This window comes from Epinephelus moara, chromosome 11 (genome assembly GCF_006386435.1).
Source record: "Epinephelus moara isolate mb chromosome 11, YSFRI_EMoa_1.0, whole genome shotgun sequence".
Lineage (NCBI taxonomy): Eukaryota > Metazoa > Chordata > Actinopteri > Perciformes > Serranidae > Epinephelus > Epinephelus moara.
Genome location: NC_065516.1, coordinates 11,725,245 through 11,739,598, shown reverse-complemented (window position 1 = coordinate 11,739,598; position 14,354 = coordinate 11,725,245). Strand labels below are relative to the sequence as shown.

The following is a 14,354-nucleotide window of genomic DNA, read 5'->3' as shown; positions in this document are numbered from 1 at the left end:
TCAGCATCAGTTACAGTTACAACTGAGCTACAGCAGCACGGCAAGCAGCATTAGTGGTGTCCCGGTACATAGCATTAGCAACCGGCTCCTCCTCAGCTGTATCCCGGCAGCAGCATTAGCAGTGTCCCGGTACATAGCATTAGCAGCCGGCTTCTCCTCAGCTGTATCCCTGCAGCAGCATTAGCAGTGTCCCGGTACATAGCATTAGCAGCCGGCTTCTTCTCAGCTGTATCCCGGCAGCAGCTTTAGCAGCAGAGAAGCCGGACTTGCTCGAATGGTCCGCTGGAAAACCAAAGATCAAGGACGCGGGGACGTGGCCCTGCCACGGCAGCCGCCTGTGGGCAAACAAATCAGTCTCCAGTGTGCCGCTGTCCAGCAACCTCGAATCTGTAGGAGTAACATTTGTACCTAGCAGTGTTGGCAGGGTTACATTTGAAGTGTAATAGGTTACAGATTACTAGTTATGCAACTATTTTAAGTACTTCATCAAACTTATTACATTCCATTGCTTTTCTAACAAATGATTTAAGCTGCGCAATAAAACTGAAAAATGTCCAGAAATAGGCTCTGCCAAAAGACAGCGTTTATACACGATAAAAAGACAAAGAATGAAAGTTATATTCTACATATAAACTTTTTTACGAGAAAGAATATATTTTTGATGTGACCCCTCTGTAATCACCAACATTTTGAGTAGTTTACATATGTTTTCTTCATTAACATTTAACTGATAACATTTACTTGTATTTTGTAATTTAGTAACATGTAACTAGCTACTTCTCAAAACTGGTCCTTAGTACACATTCAGTGTGTTTACATGGACAGTTTAATTCCCTTTTCATTCGGAATGAAAGTTCATTCCTATTGAAAGTGATCTTGTAAACACCTAATTCGGATTGAAAATGGCCAATGCGATTGATAATTCAATCTGATGTAAGGGGCTGGAATAGTCTGTTTCTAATTCCGAATGAAAGAATTTCTCGCACTCGTATACACTCATTCCTTTTTAAGTTCATTCTGGTCTTTCTGCGCATGCTCGTTTCCTTGCCCTTCTGGTGTGATGACGTATATAGCGCACATAGCAACGGGCTGAGATAGCACAGTCAGACTCGTTGCACTAACCGGTTCCATTCACCACAGCACGGTCTTCTGTCTCCCTTCTTTGACCTTCTACCTCCCTTCTCCTCCTCAGAAGACAAAGCATTAGCAGAACAAGGTTGTTGTCATACTGCTGCTTCAAGAATATAAGCACAACAAGCCCGAAAAAGGCACTAAGAATGGCGTCATCAAGCATCTTGTTATCCGGAGCGAGGACTACAGTGTTTTCTTCCGGTAAACTTAAACACGTAACATCTGCCCCGCCCCCTATCCAATCAGAAACCTTCCCTGCCCCAAACCTTGCGCAAACCTGAATAAAGGCGATTGAACTGATCTCCCGTGTAAACCCTCATTCGAAATGAATATTTCCCATGTAAACTACCTGGAGAAACTGTATGAATGATTTCATTCAGATTTATTTCATTCCGAATGACAAGTCATCATGTAACCTCACCCATTGACAATGAAACCATTTATCCTATGTACTTGTACTCTGTAGGTGAGATGTAACTCATACAGACCAGAAGCAGCCAGAGACCAGATCCAGAGTGGAGCTCACAGTCCACCAAAATACAGGTGAGCTCACACACACACACACACACACACACACACACACACACACACACACACTAAAGATTCCACACACAATCCTCAAAACCTGACTTTTACCATCACTGTCGCCCTGCAGAGTTATCGGAGCGATGAGTAACTATGAAGAGTTTCGGAAAGCATTCAGCTGCCCCGAGTCGTCGGTTATGAACCGAGGTGCAAAGTCCTGTCGGGTGTGGTGACCTTTAAACCTCAGCTTGACCCTGAACCAGCAGGACGTCTGTTGAAAAGGCAGATGATGCTGGACTTAGCACGCATAGTTTACATGATGTGGGAACAAAAATGAGTTCTTCTCACACAAAGAAACTACACTCATGTTTGGGTAAGAGTGGAAAGTGTTAGAGACTGAAGCCATTTTAATGAGCTACTGTGTACTATTACTGCAACAGATCTGTAACTGTTTCCACAGGTACATTTACTGCATATGCTGCAGTTACTTCATAAACTATGACTGAAGCCATTTGTTAAGGACCATACGTTATGGATTATAGATATGTTGCAAAAAAGAGGCTGTCCCCTTTGACAGCAGCCATATATGTACTGTAAGTATGTGTTGATAAAGCTAGAACCTTTCTTACGGGAATAAAAATGTATATATTAAGTAAAGATACCATGACTAGATTTTTTATTTAGATAACGGAACCTATATTTCAAATTTAATGGTAACTGTGGTAAACTGAATTATATCAGATCAGTATTTATTAGCAGCCATGTTAATGAATTCCCCAAGATTCATTTATGATTGAGCATAAATGCAAAAAATGCTAAATATAATACAGAAAATTGTAGTTAGGTACTTACAGTGAAATTTTATCTCATATAGAATGAATCACTCTGATGTGCACCAATGTAAATAATCACTTCCGGGTAGCAACCAGCAATTTTCAGTTGCTGAGATACCTGAAATTGGCAGGCTTTTTTTATTTCTGTTGTCATTTTTTTAGCCGTAACTGTAACATTTAAAAAATATATGGTAAAACACTGTGGTCCGACCTACCTGACGTTTCTGCTGGGCTTATTTTATGTACTTCGTTGCTTTGCTAGTGTCTTTGTTAAACCAAATCCACCTGCAAGGAAGTCAAGCAGTGTGTGTTTAGCAGCCTAACAAAACCCACCTAAAAAAACTTCTATATCAATTTAAGCATTTGCTGTATTTGGAGTACTTTTTACCGCTTTACCTTACATACTAACCAACTGAGCCAAGTGTGGGCCAGCAACTTCCTGCAATGTTCAGTGAAGTAAAATGACTGTTTGTCAGTAGAGTCTGGTGGCTTTGTGATAACAGCTTCAGTCCCCTGTTGGAAGGGCTGTCTGGTGGCGAGGAAAAGCAGTGAAAACGTTCTAAATATAGCGTACACTCAAACTGATATTGATTTTTTTTTTTTCAGGTGGGCTTTTAAAACTAACCAGTTGAGGCAGCATTTGCTCAGCGCCATTTCATTTTATGTACGTGCTGTGGGGTTTTTCCATCTGGAAATGATTGAAAACAAACATTGTGATTTGGTCTAAGTCTTAAAGCCTTTTCTCTTTTCTGTCTTTTTAAATTGTGGAATCTTGCATCATCATTTTGATAATCTGCTGGCTTATTTTTAAGGTTTAATATGAGATTAAACTACCTGAGATTTGGTATGTTTTGTATTATGTGTGTAAGTGTGTGTGTGTGTGTGTGTGTGTGTGTGTGTGTGTGTCCTTTGATACAGTCCTGTCTTGGTTTCTGTCCCCTTTTGTTTCAATATCCGTTTTGTGTCAGACATTTATATTCATTCTGCTGCAGTTCAGCCTGAGGCAGATGAACTCACAGAATCACAAGCACTCATGATGCACTCTCTCCATTTGTCTTTCTGTCTCTCTGTTACAGAGGTGCACTCACACGTCAGCTTGTTTGTAGTATTTCATGTTGCTCTGGAATAAAGGAAGTATTTTCACAGATTTCACAAATTTATCAGAAAATGTGAAGGATAGATTTTCTGAATATCAGGAGTGATCATTAAAATTCAAGATTGTCATCCCTAACCTAATGTTCAGATTTTGTTTTCTACATTAAAATCATTATCACCAGAAGTTATTTAAACTGTTTTTCTTTTTATCTGACTACCTTTTCTCATTCTGCTTTTTGAAGCACTCATTACTTTGACACAAGCTGGTTCCAATTTTAAAATAGTAGGGCTGCAACTACGTTATTTTCATTATTGATTACTCTGTTTATACAATCTTTTAGTCAAAATGAAATGGCAGAAAATAGTTTAAAAAAACAACAACAACAAAAACATGCTCATCATAATCTCCAAGAACCCAGTGTCTTTTTTTTTCGAACTGTTTTTTTAGAAAATTCACACATTTTGAGAGGTTAAAAATAGCAAATCTTAAGGATTTCTCCATCACAGTGGCGTAAGTAAAGACAGTACAGTGTCTTGGGGGAGATGGGGGGGGGAATGGGCCCTTATGAGTGATTGCCCAACAAGACAGTGCCATTTGCCATATGTGCCCGTATAAAAGGCAAACCCACCTGTCATGTATTTTTTTGTTTTTTTTGTAAAATAGTCAATAGCATCTATAACAAAATTCTGTGCTTATTCCAAATAAACAATACTAAACTATCAAAATTGTTACATTTAAATAATAATTTCTTATTTACTTTGGTATTTTTTCTCATATACAGATATGCAAAGATGACTGTTGGGTAAAATGTATGTTCACATTATTCAATAGTAAGTCTCTTAACACCACTGCTCCATGATAAATGACGTAAATGATTAATTGAAATTGTTGATAATTAATTTTCGGCCAATCCACCTGTCATGCGATATGCTTGTCACCTGATTTGATACTATCATGATACTTGGGTGCAAATTCTATATGTATTGCGATTTTTAACTATTGTGATTCTACAAATATTTATTTTGATTTTTTTTGTTTGTTTTGTTTTGTTTTTTAACACGGACGGTGTGAAAAAGTTGAATCATTCCCTTCTAGAGACTTTGAGGCACAACACATGATGTTAGTCAGTTTTTCATATTTTTATCTCAGCAACATCATATACTGCATACAAAAGTGATAAATAAAATGTACTATATAGAATATATTAAAAGTATATACTTTTTGAAGCAAACTTAACCTGCAGCATTTAGCGTTCCCTACTCATCAAGCTAGTGTAGTGTTTCCCATATATTGATTTGTTTGTGGTAGCTGCAAAAATATCAACATTGACTGCCATTTACTGACTTCAAATAGTTTTACTATTTAAAATAGGTAAATTCTTAGGTTACTGTTGAGATGTGCACAGCGTATAAACTTTCTCAGCCCCTTACTGCCTCACTCTCCTCACTAACACTTCCCGCAGTCCCTCTGCCTCACTCCCCACCGCTATAGACTACTTCGCTGGGATGACAGCGGACTGAAGTTTCGGTGACAGACCTTCAGTAGTGGTTGTAGCAACTCAGATACAGCCAGCGCAAACCCCAGTGCTGGGGTCACATTGGGATGTGTAATGGCAGCAACAGAAAGTTAGCTGATCCGGTTGGGAGTCAGTGCTGTCTGTCATCGGACTCATCACGCTGGTGTTTAGGATGGCTTAATTTGAGTGGATTGCCACTGAAGGTCTGTGTCCTCGAACCAGCCACCATTTTCTGCTTTCTCTCTTCCACTTTGTTTTTATTTAGGTGAATATGACATCATATTACTCATAGATTACCACAATAAAAGTGGTAACTTCTTTTCACATTCACATTTGAATTATATCGATTGAGGCATTAAAAAATCGATCTTTTTTTTTTTTTAAATTGACACACTTTTCCCAGTCCTACAAAGTAGTGTCAGTCTAATCACTCAGTAAGGTTTATTTTGAAATTTCACAACTCCACAGTGAAAATAATGAACTTGATACACCTGTGATTACTTAGATTCCTATTAATGTTTTTCTTCATTTGTATTATTCTTATTGGGATGATTTTTTGCCTTTCCATTGTCACAGTAAATCTGATTGTGGTTCACTGTGTTGCTTTTTGTTGGATTTGTTTCTTTCTGTTCAGGTTCTAATAAAACTCAGACATTACATTGTTCCTTCACGTTGTAACTTTACTGTGATTGATAAGGTGAGTTTGAAACGTGTGTGATAAAAGAGAAGCGGAGCGAGGTGGCAGACAGAGGATGGAGGGTGCTGATGGATGGAGGACAAAAAGAGATTGAGATTGCAACAGAAAGCATGTCCATTTATTGATTTTCCTTGCACACATCATATCTCATTCATTTATTTCAGCAGTTCCCATGGCAACTTGAACTTGTCATTGTGTGTATGTGTTTGCATGTGTGTCTTCCAGTGCGTCTTACATTGCCAGGCAGGGGGTAACGTTAATGACCTGTATCTGTGGCAACACCAGCGGCAACTCATCAATACACACCAATTAGAAAAACAGTCCAGTGCCCTAGTCTATTATGGTGTTGTGTGTACTGGATGTGTGTGTTGTTGGGGGTTGGGGTGATTAAGAGACAAAGTGAAGGAGTAAGTGAGATGGATGATAATGAGCAGACATTTCTTTTTTACTAGATGTGTAAGCAATACCATGCATCAGACCCGTGGCAGCCATTTGTACACTCTGACATTCATTATCAATGGCAGATTCGACCGCTGATGTACAAAAGAAACAGATAAATCAACTGGTGTTCACTTTTTTATTACTTTGTCTCACGGTCACTCTGCTGAAGCTTCTTCTAACATTCAGACTAAATGTTTTGGTCTGAGTTGTTTTAAAAACTGCAAACTACTACCTACATTTTCTACTATGTGCTATATTGCTGTACTACCATATGCTGTTTACATATGTAGTCTACCTTGCACTAATTGGAAGATCAGTGGTTCGATCGCTGGCTCCTCCAGTCCACATGTCAAAATATCCTTGGGCAAGATACTGGGCCCCAAATTGCTCCCGATGGCTGGTCCATCAGAGTATGAGTGTGTTTAAACTGTGTAGCAGATGGCATGGTAGCCTCGTCCACCAGTGTGTAAATGTATGGGTGAAGGTGACAGGTAGTGTTAAAGTGCTTTGAGTGTTCGTGAGACTAAAAAGGCGCCATACAAGTGCAGGCCCATTTACCATATAAAGATGGACGACACATCTCCACTTACCCCCACTGTACAGAGGTAAAGGTAAAATATCCTGGATATGCCCGCTGCCATCATGCTCTCATAACGTCATGCGGAGCCAGAGTCCACGCAGTCACAGGCTCTGAGTTTCAAGTTTCCCGCCCATACAGCTGCCTGGCCAATCGCGAGCAGCGCTGCTGAATGTGAACCCAACAACTGGCTCACACAGTTGACAGTCATGTTGTAAAATCCCAGTTTTATAGCATTAAATAACTAATTAAAACCAAACTTATCAGAAAAACAAACACTTGAACATAATGACAGACATCATCTTTAGGAAAAATTGATGCGGCTCAGGCCGCATTTACCTGACCGAAAACGACCCGAGTCCAACGCAGTTTGTTACCTGGCATAATTATTGTTATAGACAGTGTGTCTATAACACACACACACACACACGTCTTGACAAAGTGCCGCCCTGGGCAAATGCCCATTCGGCCCCTATCAGGATCTGCTACTGTATATACAGTACTTTGACTTGTAATGTAGAAGGCCTGATAATGACAACATTTACAATTGCGAAATTTTGCACCAAACTTAAGAAATCGAAATGTGTTTGTTTTTATTAACCAACTCCATTATTCCAGCACTGACATGGCATTGCATTTGTGTTGCTAAAACATACAAGAATAATCCAAGCAGCAGTGATTTTTTAAATCAATACAAGAAAAAAAATATTTTTTTAAAAATACAGAAATGAATTATTTATTTGAAATTAGAATAGCAGGCAAGAAAATAAAACACTATTTGGAATATTTTAATAACACAACTGAAAATGTTATTTAAGTGGATTCAAGCTTGATTTCCAGTACATATACATCTGGTGTTTGTAGCTGTAAATGTAATCTCCTGCAGTCAGCTCTGCTAATCAGAGACTAACATGAGAATGTGTCCCTGCCGCTTCCTCGATGCTCTGTGTTGGTAGAGCAGTTAATAATAAGCCGCTGCCTCACTTTGTGCCATTACTTCATTGAATTGTGATAAATCTACTTTAGTGGCCAGAGTAAAAATGACAGCCAAGGTGATTAAAGTGCTGATTTGTCTCCTAGATCCAGGCCCTGTTAAACAAAACCACACAAATCTGCACACATTAGTAAATCAAGTCACAGAGGGGCAAAGACTGACCCCAAGAATCACTGAACAATAAGTGCTGGATGTCGTGTCTCTGGCCACCTGGTGAATGCAAGTCTAATAACCACTCTTCCTTTAGCTCATTTAACCAATTGGTAGTAAAAAATATTGATTATTGCAGATGTAAGGATTCTTAACAAACAATTGCTTGAGCAAGTACTATTACCAAAGGAGGGGGGGCATAGCAGCACCCCTAGGGGACATAAGAGCTTTAATGGATTCTATAGTTGGAGTTTATGGATGAGTTTGAGGGTAGAAACTACACTACATAAGGGTTGTATACATTAACCAGGGGGAACCATTATATAGTGTAGTTTCTACCCTCAAACTAATCCTTTAACTCCAACTGTATATAATGGTTAACACACAGTTGCTTGAGCAAGTGCAATAACCAAAGGAGAAACACCCGTAAGAGTCATAAGAGCTTTACTGGATTCAGTTGGAGTTAACGGACGAGTTTGAGGGTAGAAACTACACTATATAAGGGTTTATGTATTCTGTTTGTGCAATATTTCCTCCCCTTTTATTGCTTCTGACAATTAATAATTTTGCCCTCTGATTTGAGTTATCATTTGATTTGGGTGTATGATGTATTTTCAGTGTTTCCTATGTATTTTGGATTTAAGTGAAACTAAAACTAGTTCTGGGACTCCCTTTTGTCAATCATTTGCCCTAAAAAAGGTTTACTAACCAAACACTTTTAGATATTTTTTCATCAAAATATACCCAACACAATGCAACCAAGGGAGCCAGTTCCTCTCATCTATGGTTGAGCATTATAATGATACACGATATTGAATATGAGATGACAGTTGTAGAGATTTTGCTACACTATATTGCTACATTTATAAATTCTATATGCGACATTCAGAGCATTATTATAGCAGCAAACCTCTGTTTGCTATGTACAGATTACAGTGGTGTCCTCAGCAGAAAATGTAGTCACGCTACCTCCGTGTGTTGGAATTTGAGCTTCTCTATGCACTTTGCACTGCGATCAAACAGTGGTTACTGCTGATATTGGGATGGCATCGTCATGGAAGCGTAGCACCCACCTTTTGGTTCCCCCTGGTTAAAACTGTTAGCTGTATCAGCAATGTTGCCGTTGTTAAGTGCTATTTATGGAGTTAGCACCATTAGCTGCTAGCAGCCGGCTCAGCCACCTCATGTTGAGAACAGTGTCCAGACAGTCCTTTTTCATTTTGAGGTCATCAAACACCGCAGCTTTGTCAGCGACTTCAGCATTGGACATCTGATGCCAAAAGTCACCTTTCATGGCGGTATGATATACCACCGGTCAGCTGTACGGCACCTGGTGTGGCAGTTTGATATGTGGACAGGTTAGGAGGTGTGGTGGATGGGTCCAACAAACCCCGAACTTTCTGCCGGGAGGCTGGTGTTGGCTTCCCGTCGAGCCAAACCATGATGTTATTTTCTAAATCTAACCATGTGCTTTTTGTATATGATTGACTAAACCTTAAAGAAGATTTTATCCATAGTGTTCAGCCCTTTCCCCCATTTTATAAACCCTGCTGATTGGCTAAACCAAGCAGCTAGCTAGTGGATGCAAGTTTACAACATCAGCTCAAACGTCAGCAGCTCTTTCTGCTGCCATGGCCTCAAACATGGTCTAAAGGCCAGATCAAAAAACAAACACCTCGTCTTTTGTGCCCTCCAAATTCTCCTTAAATGGAGGTGATAGAAAAAGGTGAATGAACCTCAACAGCAGCTGCCTGTGCCCAGAAACACATCACATGAATCATTAAAACTTGTATTCAAAGACACCCAATCAACATACACAAAAATACTGTCCAGTCATGCAGTTCTCTTTCTGTCCAATAGAGGGCAGGAAAACATGCCTTGAGGGCCATTTTCAGGTGGTGCACAGATTATAGATGGAGCCCGGTAATCACAGATTAAATTTAGCTTTCTGAGAGGTGAAAATGGCTCTTCTCAGATATCTCACTCTGACCTTTTAGCAAATCGTGTTTTCCTCCGCAGGCACTGCTGAAGTCATCGGGCCTCTCCCAGTTTTCTTTATCAAGCTTGTGGCACTCAGCTGCTTCACACTTTATCTTTTTTTTCTGGCACCTCAACCTGCCATTGTGTACGTGAAAGAGAGGCAGTGCGAGCCATGTGATATTCTTTTTATCTGCGTCTGTCTGCATCTATCTTCTCTGTTTCTGGCCTGTAACTGTAATCAAATCTTTGAGTCTCTAAGAGGCCATGAAGACGACTTTACTGCATTTCTCATCCCGTGCCCCTCCCTGTGACCTCCCTCTTCCATCACCCCCCTCCCCCCGCTAACAGCATCCTTCCTGGCCTCATGAGCTAATGTCCAAATGACATTTGGAAATTATGAATGTTGCTGACCACCAAGAGGATGCAGAAAATAGATCTACAGAAATAACAAAGAGGTAAATAGAGAAGGATAGATGGAGAGATAGAAGACAGAGATGTAGCGTTTGGAAACAGTGGAAATGTGGACATTAGTTTTGCGGGCGTTTTGCAAACTGATCCAAACCATATCTGGATTATTTTTTATTTTATCGTAATCAAAAAATGCTGTTTCTTAAGTGTAAAGCTTCTGTAATCAAGCGTCCTACTGTTTTGGTTCTCTGGCCTGCAACCTCTTTGTTTTGGCTCATTCTCACTGCTCTCATTAACCCAGTTTTCAGATGCAGCTGTTTTTAATGAAAAAGCACTAAAATCCCACTGTGTGCTAGTCCCGAGGAGGTAGAAGGATTAAGTTAGCAACTGCTGGTGAACATAGTGAAGCATTTAGATTACTATTACTACTAGACTAAAAATAGCTTGATGATAATCTTAACCAGTCTGTATTCCACATTAAGAGCTTATCTATGATTCAGAATCTGAGCCGCGATTGTCTGCACACGGCTCTCAACATGGAGACCACTGAGCCAGCAGCTAACAGAGCAAACAGTGCTAACGTCTACAGTGTTGACAGAGCTAACGTTGTTAACCTGGAGGGGAACTGCAAAGGTGGGCGTTATGCTTTCGCAATGACACTGTTGCCATTATGAATGGTGACTGCAGTGCAGAGTAGCAGCCGTAAGCTAGCCAGTGGGATACACACACGGGAGCTCTTTTTACACAGAGAACACATTATAAGGACGCTATAAAGTCCCCAGTGTGTGATTTTAGACAGCATGTCAGCATCATGGAAGCAAAACAGGTGTGATGGGTGTTTCCTTAAACACATCTGCATCAGCCTCCAATGTGACATAGGCCTATAACACACGCATCTGCAGTGCTTTAAAGCAATAACAATGGGGTAACATGGCAATAACAGTCATTTACTGTCTCTGTTATATGGTGGCTGATCTTGTCCTCTGCTCAGACAACACCTTGTCACTCCGATCTCATCATTTTTAGCTGCTATTCTTCTTCTTTAAGTCCGCTGCTAACTGCTATCAGCTACTTTTAAAATCTCCTATGATGGGTTGCACGCATAGCACGTCATCAAAATGTCACAACTGTGCCTCCCAGGATCCTGTCCTCCTGTTACAGACATTGTTTCCGCACTATTACTTTCTCGAGTGCTGGCTTAAAGGTGAGACAACTGTACCAACTGTACCTTTTATACAGAGTGGCGAGGTGGCATAACAGCCTAAAATTCCCGCCTTGAAGAGGCAGTGTAAAAAGGGCTAGGGACTCACACAGAGGGTTTGTCAGTGGTTTAGAGGTGGTTAATGAGGTGGGTGTACCACTAGGTAAATGGACAGGTACATATTCTAATGTTTTTTGGCTGATAAGTAAGTATATTGTAAGCAACCAGAAAAAGAGGTAGGTATACCCTGTATACCTGCATATACCCTCCACAACATCACTAAGTAGTGTGACTTCATTCTCATACAGAACATTTAACCAAAACTTAAAAAAAGAGATAACAACAATAAAAAAGGGTAAAACTAATTTGCTATTTTTTTATTTGCATTGACTTTTGTTGGCTGTATACATTGAAAATAAGACATCTTGTGAATCCTGTGAGGTTATCTAACTTAAACTAACCAAAGACTGAAAAAGGGGAACCACTGATAGTCTAGGATGTAAAAAAAACAAACATGCGCAAATATCAACTATCTTTAGATAATTGTGAGGGACAGTGGGGCTAAAAGCTTCTGTCTGAAAGATGGAAATTTGCAATTTAAATGGACTCATGAATACAGTATAAAAAGTTTTCATGGGAATTACAGTAATTACCATTTTTAAAAAAAAAAACTTTTTCATACTAACTCCAGCCATCACGTTATGACTCTTCTGGGAGGGTAGAATTGCTCTAATCAGGCAGGTTTTCTGCATTTGAAGTGACTCAGCTGCTGTAACACCTACGCTTGGCAAATTTTATTTCATTTGAATTAGAGGAGCTGCCAATCAGGGCCTGTCCTTGATGTGATGTTGGCAGTTTAAGTGGCTGTCAGAAAGTTTACAGTATTCTGATTTAAATATCTAAGTCATATTAACTTTAGTAGATCACATGTTTTCGTATCTGATAGAAAACTTGTGGGTAAGAGGTTTGGATGAAATCAAGTTTTCATTAAGTTTTTCTCAGTTTTCATCCAAGACGAAGATTGGATCTGCTGAATCCCAATCGGGCAACTATATCTTAGCTGTGGATAGATGGGTAAATAAATAATACAAGGGAGGGGAAATAGAAATGAAAGGACAGACTCTTTATTAATGGATGGCCTCCACCAAAACAGATGGACTGGGGGATGGGAGGGGTGGAAGACGAGGATGGTGGGCGGGTTCAGAGGAGTAGGAGCCGAGAGAGGAGCCTTATTCATGACGGCCAACTCTGCTTCCATGAAGCTGTCTTTAATAATGGAGGGACGCTGTCATGCAGATGGACAAACATGAGAGCAAATGAAATGCTGAGGCCAAAAATGGACACACGCAGAATGACAGCCTGTCGAAAGTAATGCCATGAGAGGTGCTCTCCTCTTTGCTGCCTATACTACTTCTCTAATCCGTCCATCTTGTGTGTGTGTGTGTGTGTGTGTGTGTGTGTGTATTTGTTGGCTGCAGTTTTCAACCCCTGGAGGATTTCCCCCATTCGACTCTGTAGGTGCAGAAAATAGACTGGTAAAAATGGGAATGCTTTGAAAGGACTCCATTCTCTCCACCCTCCTCTTTCCATCCCACACACACACACACACACACACACACACACACACACACACACACACACTATTCTGATTTCTATAAATCATTTAGCGACACTAATTAGTACTTTTGTTATCAGAAAACTGCCCCAAGCCCCCTATATCTCTGCAGCCTTTCATTTTCTATTCTGCTCTTCCTTCCTCTCCGGGGAGACACTGATTCATTCCTTCAGCGCTCGTCTCTCACAGGACTGGTAATGGGGATTAAAGGCTAATTGAGGCTTAATTGAATAACGGATTAGAACGTGTTCGTTGGTGTTTTTTCTGGGTTTTTTCTTATTTTTTAACTTCTAGGAAACATTTGACATGAGCATATTGTTTTTCTCAGCATGCTGATTAACCAACAGTTGTATCTGCACGTTCACACTTGAAGTGGTTGTTGTTCGATAGTACTTTGCTTAAGACCTTCTAGACCAGCCCTGCTGCCAGAATGAAATTGTGGCAGTTGGTGTTCCTGCACATCACGGATATGTTACAGTTGTATGTTTCATACGTATCATATCAATGAAGATCAGAATACATGTGTATGACCCATCCACCAACCCCTCCTCCTCCTTCCTCTGGAGGTGCAATACCCAAGGGAGATGATTCAAAGCTGCAGATAGGGGCAGACCACTGTTCAAGACCAACAAACAACAATGGTGGGTGTTTTTTAACGAGACAAATGGACATTTCCAGCTGTGTTCATGGTGACAAAAGCAGGTATTTTTAAAAAGATGTTGGGACATTTCTAGCCATGTTTGTGGCAATAAAACTGGTCACGTTTTCACAAGATGTCAGGATATTTCCAGCTGTGTTTGTGACATCTGGACATTTCCAGCTGTTTGTGGCAACAAAAGTGTGTATTACTTACAAGATGTCATGACATATCCAGCTGTGTTTGTGATGACAAAAGCAGGTATTTTTAAAAAGATGTTGGGACATTTCTAGCCATGTTTGTGGCAATAAAACTGGTCACTTTTTCACAAGATGTCAGGATATTTCCAGCTGTGTTTGTGACATCTGGACATTTCCAGCTGTTTGTGGCAACAAAAGTGCGTATTACTTACAAGATGTCATGACATATCCAGCTGTGTTTGTGATGACAAAAGCAGGTATTTTTAAAAAGATGTTGGGACATTTCTAGCCATGTTTGTGGCAATAAAACTGGTCACTTTTTCACAAGATGTCAGGATATTTCCAGCTGTGTT

At 40.1% G+C, this 14,354-nt stretch overlaps 1 protein-coding gene across 1 annotated transcript in view; it reads left to right on the top strand.

Annotated features, from left to right (window-relative positions):
- Positions 1-3,766, top strand: part of phex (phosphate regulating endopeptidase homolog, X-linked) — a 32,049-nt gene extending 28,283 nt beyond the window's left edge. The window contains exons 21-22 of the mRNA XM_050056886.1: positions 1,598-1,674; positions 1,787-3,766. Coding sequence (XP_049912843.1) covers positions 1,598-1,674; positions 1,787-1,889 — 180 coding nt within the window. The 3' untranslated portion in view covers positions 1,890-3,766. The remainder of the gene's footprint in view (positions 1-1,597; positions 1,675-1,786) is intronic.
- The last annotated feature ends 10,588 nt before the right edge of the window (positions 3,767-14,354 follow it).